A 16001-nucleotide genomic window follows, 5' to 3' on the forward strand; every position below is an offset into this window, starting at 1 on the left:
GATCCCACCTGCTGCGGAGGAACTAAGCCCGTGTGCCACAACTACTGAGCCTGCGCTCTAGAGCCCACGAGCCACAACTACTGAAGCCCGCCCTCCTAGAGCCCATGCTCCACAACAAGAGAAGCCACAGCAATGAGAAGCCTGCGCACTGCAACGAAGAGTGGCCCCCCTTCGCCAAAACTAGAGAAAGCCCGCGCACAACAACAAAGATCCAATGCAACCAAAAATAAAAATACTAAATAAAATAAATTTTTAAAAAATAATAAATAAATAAATAAATATTTGACCCGCGTGATCTCCTTTAATTCTCACAACAACTCTCTGAAATCAGTGCTATCATTATACCCATTTTGTAGATGTGGAAAGAAACATAAAGTTAAGTAATTTGCCTGAGGTCACACAACTGGTAAGTGATGGAGAAAGGTTTAAACCCAGGCAGTCTGATACCAGAGCCCATGTTTCTGTGGTTGGTTTGTTTGCTTGTTGTTGTTGTTTAAATTTTGATTTACATTCAAAATGATTCCAAAGGTGTAAAATAGTATACAATGAAATGTCTCTGTTACTGTTACCAGCTACCTAGTTCTCTCCCTAAAAACCAATGCTATTAGCTTCTTATGTATCCTTCTATACACAAACAAAAAATATGTTATTTCCCCATATTATCACACAAACTGTGTATACAGCACATATTTTTCCACATTTACTTTTATTTATTTTTTATTTTATTTTATTTTTGGCTGCGTTGGGTCCCCGTTGCTGCACGTGGGCTTTCTCTAGTTGTGGCGAGCGGGGGCTACTCTTTGTTGCGGTGCGTGGGCTTCTCACTGTGGTGGCTTCTCTGGTTGCGGAGCACGGGCTCTAGGTGCGCGGGCTTCAGTAGTTGTGGTGCGCGGGCTTCACTTGTGGCTCACGAGCGTAGTTGCTCCACGGCATGTGGGGTCTTCCCGGACCAGGGCTCGAACCCATGTCCCCTGCATTGGCAGGCAGATTCTTAACCACTGTGCCACCAGGGAAGCCCCACATTTGCTTTTAAAACATAATGATATATCTTCTGAATGGCTGCACAGTATTTCTGTGTATGAATATATTATATTTTTGTTTTACCAGTCCATAACTGTTAGGTGGTTTCCAATCTTTTGCTATTATAAGCAATGAATGGGGGACTTCCCTGGTGGTCCAGTGGCTAAGGCTCTGCACTCCCAATGCAGGGGGCCCAGGTTCGATCCCTGGTCAAGGGACTAGATCCCACATGCCACAACTAAAGATTCCGCACGCCACAACTAAGACTCGGCTCAGTCAAATAAATATTTTAAAATTAAGAAAAAAACCCCAATTTCCCACGGGTGTGGGCCTATATGCAGGATAAATTCCTAGAATGTATTTACTGGTCAAAGATACCTGAATCTGTAATTTTTTTTTTTTTTAATTTGGCTGTGCCAGGTCTTAGTTGCAGCACTCAGGATCTTCGCTGCCACGTGCGGGATCTTTCAGTTGCAGCATGCAGGAACTAGTTCCCTGACCAGGGATCAAACCCAGGCCTCCTGCATTGGGAGCACGGAGTCTTAACCACTGGACCACCAGGGAAGTCCCTGAATCTGTAATTTTGATTGAAGTTGTGAAATTGCTCTCTGTAGAGGCAGTACCAGTATATATGCTCTCCTACAGTAGGAGTATCTGTTTCCCCATTCCTTTAGGATCACAGTGTGTTAAGTGAAAAATTGTTATCTCCGTCCAGGTTTAATTTGCATTTCTCTTATAAGTGAGATTGAACATCATTCCATGTATTTAAGAATCATTTAACATTTCTTTTTCTGTGTGGACCATTTGATCATAATCGTTGTCCATTTTTCTATTGGGTTGTAGAGGAAGAGAGATATATTCCAGCTCCTGGCCAAAAACCTATGTGTAATTTTTTTCAGGCCCAGGTGTAGGCAATTACAAAGGCTTTACTTGGCAAGTCTCACAGGTGAATACTGCCCCCATTAGAATTGCACAGGCAGTACGCTGCAGCCTCTGATGGGAGTTTTACTCAAGGACTCAGGACCCTCTGGCCGCCCATGATCTTACATATCTGCATTTCTAGACCAGGAGCCTTCACTTGGAGGTCCCTTTCATTAGGACGTTCCTCGGGGCCTCTGCTTAGGCTTCCTTATTGGTGGGAGAGGAGGGAGGGAGAGGTCATGAAGACACTTTCTCCCTTCTCACTCAGTACTAGTACTTTTCCACTCTGACTCAGTACTCAGTACTTTTCCACTCCTAGCCCTCCTATAAACCCCCTTACCCCCCCACCCCGATTCCAGATCTGTGCTGATCCACCTGACCTGCAATGTTTCATGAGGGAAAATGCAAGGAGATGGAGTCAAAACTTTCTCTGTTTTAGCCTCTTGCTTATACTATCACAGTAAGTGATGAAAGGCTTGACTCTTACTTTCATTTTAGCCTGTTGCTTTAATCGAGCACTCTGAACATCTGGCAGCTCAGCTCTCTCCCGCTCTGCTGAGCCCTTGACTTTATATAAATATATCGACACACACACACAAGATCAAGATAGACAATGAGAAGAGAAAGCTGAGAGTTAGGATGACCCCAACCTCAGGACCAAGGGGGTCCCCAGAACATGGGACTTAAACTGCTAAAAGTGAGTTTGCCAAGTACTTTCTCGGTTTTAAAACTGAATCACATAATGATTTGACAGCTTTTCCAATATCCACATCTCTGGAAGAAGATTCCACATGGGAGTTTCTCAGACTGATTCTTTCTTTCTTTCTTTATGGCTGCATTGGGTCTTCGTTGCTGTGCGTGGGCTTTCTCTAGTTGCGGCGAGCGGGGCCTACTCTTTGTTGTGGTGCATGGGCTTCTCATTGCGGTGGCTTTTCTTGTTGTGGAGCATGGGCTCTAGGCGTGTGGACTTCAGTAGTGACTTGCGGGCTCCAGAGCACAGGCTCAGTAGTTGTGGCGCACGGGCTTAGCTGCTCCGTGGCATGTGGGATCTTCCGGGACCAGGGCTCGAACCCGTGTCCCCTGCATTGGCAGGCAGATTCTTAACCACTGCGCCACCAGGGAAGTCCCCATCTTAACCATTTTTAAGTATATAGTTCAGTGGCATTAAGTATATTCACACTGTTGTGCAACCAATCTCCAGAACTCTTTTCACCTTGCAAAACTGAAACTCTATATTCATTAAACAACTTCCCATTCCTCTTCCTTCCAGTTCCTGTCAACCACCTTTCTGCTTTCCATCCCTATGAATTTGGTTACTCTAGGAACCTCATATAAGTGTAATCATACAAAAGTGTTTATCTTTTTGTGACTGGCTTATTTCACTTAGTATAATGTCATCAAGATGCATCCATGTTGTAGCATGTGTCAGAATTCCTTTGCTTTTTAAGGCTGAATAACACACAATTGTATGTATGTAGCACATTTTGTTTATCCCTTCATCTATTCATGGACACATGGGTTGCTTCCCTCATTTGGCTATTGTGAATACTGCTGCTATGAACATGCATATACAAATATCTCTTTGAGACCGTGCTTTAAATTCTTTTGGGTATATACCCAGAAGTAGAATTGCTGGATCATATGGTAGTTCTATTTTTAATTTTTTGGAGGAACTGTCATACTGTTTTCCATAGTGCTGCACTATTTTACATTCCTACCAACAGTGCACAAGGGTTCCAATTTCTCCACATCCTCATCAACACTTGTTACTTTATTTATTTATTTATTTGGTTGTGTCAAGGTCTCAGTTGTGGCTCACGGGCTCCTTAGTTGCAGCTCCCAGGCTCTTTAGTTATGGCATGTGAACTCTTAGTTTCAGCATACATGTGGGATCTAGTTCCCAGACCAGGGATTGGATCCAGGCCCCCTGCATTGGGAGCATGGAGTCTTAACCACTGTGCCACCAGGGAAGTCCCAACGCTTGTTATTTTCTGATTTTGTTTTTGTTCATTTTATAGTAGCCATCCTAATGAGTATGAGGTAATATCTCATCATGGTTTTGTGGTTAATTAAAAAATCAAAATAAAACCTTTTTAAAAATGGCTGCATGAGGTTAAAAAGTCAAATAATGCAATTCTAAAAGGGTTATAATGTCCTCATTCCTGTCCCATCCCTTTTTGCCCCCCAATCCTGCTCCTCAGAGCAGCTTATTTTTCCAACTATTTTAGTTGTTCTTCTGATCCTCCACTCCATAGTCCTAAATAATATGCTAAGATTGTTATTTCTCGATTTACCTGTTTCAGTCATTATTATTTTGTAATTATGGCAGAGAGATTCAGCATTCTTCAACCATTCTCTTCTTCCACTCCTCCCATCCTTTCAATATAATTATGTAAACAAGTTTAGTTAATTCAATATGACTAAGCATAATTTACTATTGAAGCATGTATCATACATAAATTGTTTCCTTTCTTACATATATTTCAGTTTCTTCCAGATTTAATAATTGTCTCATTTTTTAATTTGCTCAATTTTCTATGTATCTATTGCAAATTCTTCCCATATACTCCAACAGCTTCTTATTATAGGCTTTTATAGAGTCAAACATATCAGACAATGCACAGTCTCCGTGCTTTCCTAGAGATACTCCTTCTGGAGCCCTCTGTTCTCATACACCTCCAATCTAGTTGTGTTGTTTTATAAGCCTGCTACATAGTTGTCGTCTAGGGACTTCCCTTCCAACTCCCTCTGGAAGTTGGAGTTACAGTAACTTTAAAAAATTCTAAGGGCTTCCCTGGTGGCGAGTGGTTGGGAATCTGCCTGCCGATTCAGGGGACACGGGTTTGAGCCCTGGTCTGGGAAGATCCCACATGCCACAGAGCGGCTGGGCCCGTGAGCCACAACTACTGAGCCTGCGCGTCTGGAGCCTGTGCTCTGCAACAGGAGAGGCCGCGACAGTGAGAGGCCCGTGCACCGCAATGAAGAGTGGCCCCCACTCGCTGCAACTAGAGAAAGCCCTTGCACAGAAACGAAGACCCAACACAGCCAAAAATAAATAAATAAATAAATAAATTTATTAAAAAAAAAAATTCTAAGCAAATTAAAATTTCACGTGAAAAACAATGTCTGACATTAGTAAGCTTTGGATGCATCCTACTTGAGTTCTTAGGATGGTGAGTTCTAGTCTCCGTTTCTTTAGTATTGTACTCGCTCCTCCACAGCACAGCTCCTTGAGGGTGCTATTGCTCAGGGCTCTAAGAATTATGTAAGGATAATAAGAACAGATGAAGAAACATCAAGAGGAAAATATAGTGTGCTCATTACAAAAAAGTTGCAAAAATACCAACATGTGGAAAGAATGAGGGACAGTAATCTCAGCCCTCTCATATTCCCACAACCGAAGACAACCCCTATTAACATTTTTGTCTATTTCCTTCTCATCTTTTTTTTTAATATGTTCTTTTTTTTTTTAAATAAATATTATTTTTTAAATTTATTTATTTTTGGCTGCATTGGGTCTTTGTTGCTGCATGTGGGCTTTCACTAGTTGTGGCGAGCGGGGGCTACTCCTCGTTGCGGTCTGTGGGCTTCTCGTTGTGGTGGCTTCTCTTTGTTGCAGAGCACGGGCCCTAGGCACACAGGCTTCAGTAGTTGTGGCTCACAGGCTCTAGAGCGCAGGCTCAGTAGTTGTGGAGCACGGGCTTAGTTGCTCCGTGGCATGTGGGATCTTCCTGGACCAGGGCTCAAACCTGTGTTTGAGAATCCGCCGCCTGTTGGCAGGCGGATTCTTAACCACTGCGCCATCAGGGAATTCCACTCATCTTTTTTTTTAAAGCCTAGATTTGGTTGTTGTTTTTGTTGGACTGTATTGTATATGCTATTTTATTTTCTGCATTTTATTTTATTTTTTTTAATGTTTATTTATTTATTTATTTATTTTTGGCTGCGTTGGGTCTTCGTTGCTGCATGCGGGCTTTCTCTAGTTCTGGCGAGCAGGGGCTACTCTTCATTGTGGTGCACGGGCTTCTCATTGCAGTGGCTTCTCTTGTTGTGGAGCACAGGCTCTAGGTGCACGGGCTTCAGTAGTTGTGGCTCGCGGGCTCTAGAGCACAGGCTCAGTAGTTGTGGCGCACGGGCTTAGTTGCTCCGCGGCATGTAGGATCTTCCCAGACCAGGGCTCGAACCCGTGTCCCCTGCGTTGGCAGGCGGATTCTTAACCACTGCGCCACCAGGAAGACCTATTTTCTGCATTTTAAACAAAAATTTTATGTAAGCATTTTTCTAGGGGCTTATAAATTATTCAGAAATATCGTTTTAAAAAATGACTGCATAGTAGCCCATCCAGTTGAAGTACCGTAATTAATAGATCTTCTACTGTTGTATGTTTAGATTGTTACCAATTTTCCACCATTATAAATAATGTTTTGGTAAATATTTTGTCATAAAAGCTTTTGCATAATTGGAATTCTTTCCCTCAGATAGATTTTTACTAAGTCAAAGGATATGACATTTTTAAGGCTGAAAGAAGATTTTTTTTTTTCTTGACGAGCTTTCAAGTATGTATATTCAGAGACTGACACTCTTATACTTAAATGGTCATGATGTATTTCGTACTCTTTACTGGCTACATTTGAATGCGGCTAGGATTAGAGGATTAGATGGCCAGACATCCAGATTTAATTATGTACAGTTCAGAAAGAAAAAGATCAAAAGTCTTAGAAGATGCCCAAGATAAAGTGGTTCAGAAATGCTACAGGTAGGATCAAATACATGTTTATCAGTCCTTACAGCTCAGAAGTGCTCTGTCCTCTGGCACATCATGAAGAAAATCCATCTCTGGGCTTGTGTTTATAGTCTCCCTCCCTCCTTTCTCCTCCCTCCCTCCCTTCCTTCCTCCCTCCTTCTCTCTCTCTCTCTTTCCTTCTTTCAGCAACACATCATTACAACTTACAACAGCACATCATGTAAGTTCTAGTAGCTATTGGACCTCAAGGGTATGCTAAACCGTTAATCAGAATACTGATGTTTATGTTGTACAACCAAAATGAATACAATGTTATATGTCAATTATGTCTCAGTAAAACTGGAAGAAAATAAAAAGAATCCTGCATCCATAATTTCCCTGAGTCTTAAACTCTTCACCTTTCAGGCTGCATTGCTGGCTCTAAAAAAGGGCTGAACTCCTCCTTGTGTTATGAAGCTTCTCTCCTGATTGCCCCCAACAGTACAGGCACTCAATAAATGGAGTATCATACAACAGGATGAAATCTAACAGACTCTCATAAGACAGGATTTCATTTTATATCCTAGACCAGAAGAAACAACTTATCTGACCCAGGAAGTCTATCTCTATGGTGACAGACGATTTTTTTTTTTTTTTTGAGTATGCACTATATCCGTGTAACATGTTGGACTCTTTACAAACATTATCTCATTTAAATATTAACCCTAGATAGTAGGTATCCCCAGTTTACAGTGGAGGTAACTGAAGTATAAGAGGTCAAGCTACTTGGGTGAAAGTACATAGTAAGAGGCACAGATAGAATCTGAGGAAGTAGAAGTCTGTCCTTCCATTCATCAAGCTGGCAGGCAAGTCAGGGGTTGGGGGGACAGACACAGATAAAGCTAGCTGCAAAGTTGGCAAGAACGATTGTTTCTCCTAAGGATACACGGTAACCATAAAGTGTTACAAATGATCCCCTTCTGGAGGGACCACTGCTTTCTTACTCACTGAAAAACCTTGTCTTCTAAAATCACAGAGTATCCAAAACGTCGTTGTTTGAAATTATACCAGTAAAAAAGAAACACCCTACTTTTGCCTAGAGGTTCTTAGTCGCTTTGCTACAGAGAGACTGCCTTGATTTTCAACCTAGGTGAGAGTTTCAGATGAGTTCTGGACACAACGTTCCATATCTACCTTAACTTTGTAATATCCAAGGAAACAGGACCCTTGGTCCATTAGCAGTCCTAAACTGATGTTAACCCATTTACAAATAGCCCTGTTTCACTCTAAGCCTAATCAGAACACTGCTTCCCTCAGTTACACCTAAAATTCTGCCCTTTCCTCAAATCCTACAATAATTCTATATTTTCCTGCCCTATAGCTCCTTTGGTGTGCAGTCTCCCTCATAATAAGGAGTCATTTTACCTGACTTTGTCACCTGCATGCTTGTCCCTGGTGGTTTGGGGCTGACTGGGCTAGTGACAGGTTTGGATCCAGGTTTGCCTATAGTAGAGTCTAATGTGTAAATGCCAGGCTAAACTGGAGATTATTTAATCTTTAGTCATATATTTTGTCAATGCTCTTCAGCCAAATACCATCAAGAACACTCCTGTAGTTGAACAAGTTTGGTTTATAACTCGTTGCAGCAGGAGAGAACATATACCATGGGGAACTGCAGGGCATCTCAGTAAGAGGGTGTTAGAAAGGACTCATTTAGGACCTGAGCTTTGGTTGGATGATTTTGAGGAGGGTACAAAGAAGACAGGGTTCACCCAGGCTGTTAGAAAGTGGGGACAATTCTATCATTGAGTATCTCAATAAATCTTATTTATTAGAAGGACAGATTACAGCAAAGCTAAAGCAGCATCATTCACATTAGTCAGGATAGGCGGATGTGTGGCATTTTATGGCTTGCATACTGTTAATGTTTTGTCTGTGTTCAGACATGATTATGAAGTGGTCTTGTTTTTGTGTTGATGTATCATGGTCACAGAGCGGTCTCATCTGATGTTGATGGTCTGTGAAATAGTTCATGTCCAACAGGAGAGCATTAAGACCTAGCTGTCAGGCCAGCTCATAGTAGTAGTACCAGTAGTAGTAGTACCAATAGTACTACCAGCTGGTAGTACCAGGTCAGTTCCTGGATGTCAAAGGATGCTTTTTTTCCTTCTCAGTGCCTACATATATATATGCATGTGTGTGTGCACATGTGTGCATATGCATACACGCATAACTCTATTAAAATCATATAAAATTCCAACTATAAAATTCAAACAAAAACTGACATTTGAGATGTTTTCTATTTTATTAGGGGTGGCATATATATTTATGACTTGGGCATGGGCTATATATTTTCTTCTGGGAGTGTGCTTATATATTTACTTTATTGAATATGTAATACATTCACATGATTTGAAAAATTTTTTGAAGTACAGAGAAAATCTTCTTTCTGTCCCTCCCTTATCTGTTCAATTCCCACACTCTCCCAATAGGTAACTACTATTATTAGTTAATTGTATATCCTTCCAGAGATAGTCTTTATGTTGATAATACATAGGAATGTGAAATATCTCCTGGTGTTTCTTTTTTAAACTTAAGGCAGATAACCATGCAGTTTTGCCTCTTCCTTTTCTATTAATCCATCTAGGAAATATTTCTGTTTTAGTACATAAAAGCTTCCACATTCCTAGGGAAGTTTTGTTTGAACTTTATTTAATGATGTACATTTTATCTGTTTTCAATCTTTGCTAGCACAAAAATCGTTGCAATGAATACCTTTGTCCATCATCATTTCACACATTGGGGAGTACAGCCTTACAATAAGTTCCCCAAAATGAAATTATTGTCTCAAAGGGTGCACTCACTTGTAATTTTTTTTTGTTTGAATTTTATTTTATTTATTTAATTTTATACAGCAGGTTCTTATTAGTCATCAATTTTATACACATCAGTGTATACATGTCAATCCCAATCTCCCAATTCATCCCACTACCACCCCCACCCGCTGCCGCTTTCCCCCCTTGGTGTCCATACGTTTGTTCTCTACATCTGGGTCTCAATTTCTGCCCTGCAAACTGGTTCATCTGTACAATTTTTCTAGGTTCCACATATATGTGTTAATATACGATATTTGTTTTTCTCTTTTGACTTACTTCACTCTGTATGACATTCTCTAGATTCATCCATGTCTCTACAAAAACCCAATTTCATTCTTTTTTATGGCTGAGTAATATTCCATTGTATATATGTACCACATCTTCTTCATCCATTTGTCTGTCGATGGGCATTTAGGTTGCTTCCATGACCTGGCTATTGTAAATAGTGCTTCAGTGATCATTGGGGTGCATGTGTCTTTTTGAATTATGGTATTCTCTGGGTATATGCCCAGTAGTGGGATTGCTGGGTCATACCGTCATTCTATTTTTAGTTTTTTAAGGAACCTCCACACAGTTCTCCATAGTGGCTGTATCAATTTACATTCCCACCAACAGTACAAGAGGGTTTCCTTTTCTCCACACCCTCTCCGGCATTTGTTGTTTGCAGATTTTCTGATGATGCCCATTCTAACTGGTGTGAGGTGATACCTCATTGTTGTTTTGATTTGCATTTCTCTAATAATTAGTGATGTTGAGCAGCTTTTCATGTGCTTCCTGCCCATCTGTATGTCTTCTTTGGAGAAATGTCTATTTAGGAGTTCTGCCCACTTTTGGATTTGTTTGTTTGTTTTTTTAATATTGAGCTGCACGAGCTGTTTATATACTTTGGAGATTAATCCTTTGTCCGTTGAATCATTTGCAAATATTTTCTCCCATTCTGAGGGTTGTCTTTTTGTCTTGTTTGTAGTTTCCTTTGCTTTGTAAAAGCTTCTAAATTTCCTTAGGTCCCATTTGTTTATTTTTGTTTTTATTTCCATTACTCTAGGAGGTGGATCAAAAAAGATCTTGCTGTGATTTATGTCAAAGAGTGTTCTTCCTATGTTTTCCTCTAAGAGCTTTATAGTGTCCGGTCTTACATTTAGGTCTCGAATCCATTTTGAGTTTATTTTCGTGTATGGTGTTAGGGAGTATTCTAATTTCATTCTTTTATATGTAGCTGTCCAGTTTTCCCAGCACCACTTATTGAAGAGACTGTCTTTTCTCCATTGTATATCCTTGCCTCCTTTGTCATAGATTAGTTGGCCATAAGTGCATGGGTTTATCTCTGGGCTTTCTATCCTGTTCCATTGATCTATATTTCTGTTTTTGTGTCAGTACCATATTGTCTTGATTACTGTAGGTTTGTAGTATAGTCTGAATTCAGGGAGTCTGATTCCTCCAGCTCCGTCTTTTTCCCTCAAGGCTGCTTTGGCTATTCGGGGTCTTTTGTGTCTCCATACAAATTTTAAGATTTTTTGTTCTAGTTCTGTAAAAAATGCCATTGGTAATTTGATAGGGATTGCATTGATTCTGTAGATTGCTTTGGGTAGTATAGTCATTTTCACAATATTGATTCTTCCAATCCAAGAACATCTGTTGGTATCATCTTTAATTTCTTTCATCAGTGTCTTACAGTTTTCTGCATACAGGTCTTTTGTCTCCCTAGGTAGGTTTATTTGTCTCCCTAGGTAGGTTTATTCCTAGATATTTTATTCTTTTTGTTGCAATGGTAAATGGGAGTGTTTCCTTATTTTCTCTTTCAGATTTTTCATCATTAGTGTATACGAATGCAAGAGATTTCTATGCATTAATTTTGTATCCTGCAACTTTACCAAATTCATTGATTAGCTCTAGTAGTTTTCTGGTGGCATCTTTAGGATTCTCTATGTATAGTATCATGTCATCTGCAAACAGTGACAGTTTTACGTCTTCTTTTCCAAGTTGTATTCCTTTTATTTATTTTTCTTCTCTGATTGCCGTGGCTAGGACTTCCAAAACTATGTTGAATAATAGTGGTGAGAGTGGACATCCTTGTCTTGTTCCTGATCTTAGAGGAAATGCTTTCAGCTTTTCACCATTGAGAATGTTTGCTGTGGGTTTGTCATTTATGGCCTTTATTATGTTGAGGTAGGTTCCCTCTATGCCCACTTTCTGGAGAGTTTTGATCATAAATGGGTGTTGAATTTTGTCAAAAGCTTTTTCTGCATCTATTGAGATGATCATATGGTTTTTCTTCTTCAATTTGTTAATATGGTGTATCACATTGATTGACTTGTGTATATTGAAGAATCCTTGCATCCCTGGGATAAATCCCACTTGATCATGGTGTCTGATCCTTTTAATGTGTTGCTGGATTCTGTTTGCTAGTATTTTGTTGAGGATTTTTGCATCTATATTCATCAGCGATATTGCTCTGTAATTTTCTTTTTTTGTAGTATCTTTGTCTGGTTTTGGTATCAGGGCGATGGTGGCCTCATAGAATGAGTTTGGGAGTGTTCCTTCCTCTGCAATTTTTTGGAAGAGTTTGAGAAGGATGGGTGTCAGCTCTTCTCTAAATGTTTGATAGAATTCACCTGTGAAGCCATCTGGTCCTGGACTTTTGTTTGTTGGAAGATTTTTAATCACAGTTTCAATTTCATTACTTGTTATTGGTCTGTTCATATTTTCTGTTTCTTCCTGGTTCAGTCTTGGAAGGTTATATCTTTCTAAGAATTTGTCCATTTCTTCCAGGTTGTCCATTTTATTGGCATAGAGTTGCTTGTAGTAGTCTCTTAGGATCCTTTGTATTTCTGTGGTGTCTGTTGTAACTTCTCCTTTTTCATTTCTAATTTTATTTATTTGTGTCCTCTCCCTCTTTTTCTTGATGAGTCTGGCTAATGGTTTATCAATTTTGTTTATCTTCTCAAAGAACCAGGTTTTAGTTTTATTGATCTTTGCTATTGTTTTCTTTGTTTCTATTTCATTTATTTCTGCTCTAATCTTTATGATTTCTTTCCCTCTGCTAACTTTGGGTTTTGTTTGTTCTTCTTTCTCTAGTTCCTTTAGGTGTAAGGTTAGATTGTTTATTTGAGATTTTTCTTGTTTCTTGAGGTAGGCTTGTATTGCTATAAACTTCCCTCTTAGAACTGCTTTTGCTGCATCCCATAGGTTTGGATCATCGTGTTTTCATTGTTATTTGTCTCTAGGTATTTTTTGATTTCTTCTTTGATTTCTTCAGTGATCTCTTGGTTATTAAGTAGTGTATTGTTTAACCTCCATGTGTTTGCATTTTTTTACAGATTTTTCCCTGTAATTGATAATATCTAGTCGCATAGCTTTGTGGTTGGAAAAGATATTTGATATGATTTCAATTTTCTTAAATTTACTGTGGCTTGATTTGTGACCCAAGATATGATCTATCCTGGAGAATATTCCATGAGCACTTGAGAAGAAAGTGTATTCTGCTGTTTTTGGACAGAATGTCCTATAAATATCGATTAAGTCCATCTTGTTTAATGTATCATTTCAAGCTTGTGTTTCCTTATTTATTTTCATTTTGTATGATCTGTCCATTGGTGAAAGTGGGGTGTTAAAGTCCCCTACTATGATTGTGTTACTGTCGACTTCCCCTTTTATGGCTGTTAGCACTTGCCTTATGTATTGAGGTGCTCCTATGTTGGGTACATAAATATTTACAATTGTTATATCTTCTTCTTGGATTGATCCCTTGATCATTAGGTAGTGTCCTTCTTTGTCTCTTGTAATAGTCTTTATTTTAAAGTCTATCTTGTTTGATATGAGAATTACTACTCCAGCTTTCTTTTGATTTCTATTTGCATGGAATATCTTTCTCCATCCCCTCACTTTCAGTCTGTATGTGTCCCTAGGTCTGAAGTGGGTCTCTTGTAGACAGCATATATATGGATCTTGTTTATGTATCCATTCAGCCAGTCTATGTCTTTTGGTTGGAGCATTAATCCATTTACATTTAAGGTAATTATTGATATGTATGTTCCTGTTACCATTTTCTTAATTGTTTTGGGTTTGTTATTGTAGGTCTTTTCCTTCTCTTGTGTTTCCTGCCTAGAGAAGTTCCTGTAGCATTTGTTGCAAAGCTGGTTTGGTGGTGCTGAATTCTCTTAGCTTTTGCTTTTCTGTAAAGGTTTTAATTTCTCCATCGAATCTGAATGAGATCCTTGCTGGGTAGAGTAATCTTGGTTGTAGGTTTTCCCTTTCATCACTTTAAATATGTCTCACCACTCCCTTCTGGCTTGTAGAGTTTCTGCTGAAAGATCAGCTGTTGACTTTATGGCGATTCCCTTTTATGTTATTTGTTTTTTTTCCCTTGCTGCTTTTAATATTTTTCTTTGTATTTAATTTTTGGTAGTTTGATTAATATGTGTCTTGGTGTGTTTCTCCTTAGATTTATCCTGTATGGGACTCTCTGTGCTTCCTGGGCTTGACTGACTATTTCCTTTCCCATATTAGGGAAGCTTTCAACTATACTCTTTTCAAATATTTTCTCAGTCCCTTTCTTTTTCTCTTCTTCTTCTGGGACCCCTATAATTCGAATGTTGGTGCACTTAATGTTGTCCCAGTGGTCTCTAAGACTGTCCTCAATTCTTTTCATTCTTTTTTCTTTATTCTGCTCTGCAGTAGTTATTTCCACTATTTTATCTTCCAGGTCACTTATCCGTTCTTCTGCCTCAGTTATTCTGCTATTGATTCCTTCTAGAGAATTTTTAATTTCATTTATTGTGTTGGTCATCATTGTTTACTTGCTCTTTTTAGTTCTTCTAGGTCCTTGTTAAACGTTTCCTGTATTTTCTCCATTCTATTTCCAAGATTTTGGATCATCTTTACTATCATTACTCTGAATTCTTTTTCAGGTAGACTGCCTATTTCCTCTTCATTTGTTTGGTCTGGTGGGTTTTTACCTTGCTCCTTCATCTGCTGTGTGTTTCTCTGTTTTCTCATTTTGCTTAACTTACTGTGTTTGGGGTCTCCTTTTTGCAGGCTGCAGGTTTGTAGTTCCTGTTGTTTTTGGTGTCTGCCCCCAGTGGCTAAGGTTGGTTCAGTGGGTTGTGTAGCCTTCCTGGTCAAGGGGACTGGTGCCTGTGTTCTGGTGGATGAGGCTGGATCTTGTCTTTCTGGTGGGCAGGACCACGTCCGGTGGTGTGTTTTGGGGTGTCTGTGACCTTATTATGATTTTAGGCAGCCTCTCTGCTAATGGGTGGGGTTGTGTCCTGTCTTGCTAGTTGTTTGGCATAGGGTATCCAGCACTTAGTTTGCTGGTCATTGAGTGGAGCTGGGTCTTAGCGTTGAGATGGAGATCTCTGGGAGAACTTTCATCATTTGATATTACGTGGAACCAGGAGGTCTCTGGTGGACAAATGTCCTGAACTCGGCTCTCCCACCTCAAAGGCACAGGCCTGTCACCCGGCTGGAGCACCAGGACCCTGTCAGTGACACAGCTTAGAAGAAAAGTTAGGAAAAAAGAAAGAAAGAAAGAAAAAGAAAGAAAGAAAAAGAAAGAAAGAAAGAGAGAGAGAGAGAGAGGGAGGGAGGGAGGGAGGAAGGAAGAAAGAAAGAAAAAGAAAGAAAGGAAGGAAGGAAGGAAGGAAGGATGGAAGGAAGGAAAGAAAGAAAATAAAAAGAGATAAAGTGATTAAAATAAAAAACAAAAATTATTAAAAATTAAAAAATTAAAGTAATTAAAAAAAAGAAGAAAGAAAGAAAGAAAAGAGCAACCAAACCAAAAAACAAATCCACCAATGATAACAAGCGCTAAAAACTATTCCAAAAAAAAAAAAAAAACGGACAGACAGAACCCTAGGACAAATGGTAAAAGCAAAGCTATACAGACAAAATCACACAAAGAAGCATACACATACACATTCACAAAAAGAGAAAAAGGAAAATATATACATATATATATATAAAAAAAAGGAAGAGAACAACCAAATCAATAAACAAATCTACCAATGATAATAAACTCTAAATACTAAACTAAGATAAACATAAAACCAGAAACCAGTCAGTCTCATACAGAAAAACCCCAAGTCTACAGTTGCTCCCAAAGTCCACCGCCTCAATTTTGGAATGATTCATTGTCTATTCAGCTATTCCACAGATGCAGGGTACATCAAGTTGATTGTGAAGATTTAATCCGCTGCTCCTGAGGCTGCTGGGAGAAATTTCCCTTTCTCTTCTTTGTTCGCACACCTCCTGGGGTTCAGCTTTGGATTTGGCCCCATCTCTGCGTGTAGGTCGCCTGAGGGCGTCTGTTCTTCGCCCAGACAGGACGGGGTTAAAGTAGCAGCTGATTAGGGGGCTCTGGCTCACTCAGGCGTGGGGGGGAGGGAGGGGTACGGAATGCGGGGTGAGCCAGTGGCGGCAGAGGCCAGTGTGATGTTGCAACAGCCTGAGGCACAATGTGTGTT

General features: G+C 39.7%; 1 protein-coding gene across 1 annotated transcript in view; it reads right to left on the reverse strand.

Annotated features, from left to right (window-relative positions):
• Nucleotides 1–11264: 11264 nt before the first annotated feature.
• LOC309667842 (uncharacterized protein) overlaps nucleotides 11265–16001 on the reverse strand; it is a gene marked incomplete at its 5' end in the record, with an annotated part of 57003 nt that continues 52266 nt past the window's right edge. The window contains one exon of the mRNA XM_082476790.1: nucleotides 11265–15032. Coding sequence (XP_082332916.1) covers nucleotides 14813–15032 — 220 coding nt within the window. The 3' untranslated portion in view covers nucleotides 11265–14812. The remainder of the gene's footprint in view (nucleotides 15033–16001) is intronic.

Source organism: Balaenoptera physalus (assembly GCF_965194825.1).
Source record: "Balaenoptera physalus genome assembly, chromosome: 10".
NCBI classification, from domain to species: domain Eukaryota; kingdom Metazoa; phylum Chordata; class Mammalia; order Artiodactyla; family Balaenopteridae; genus Balaenoptera; species Balaenoptera physalus.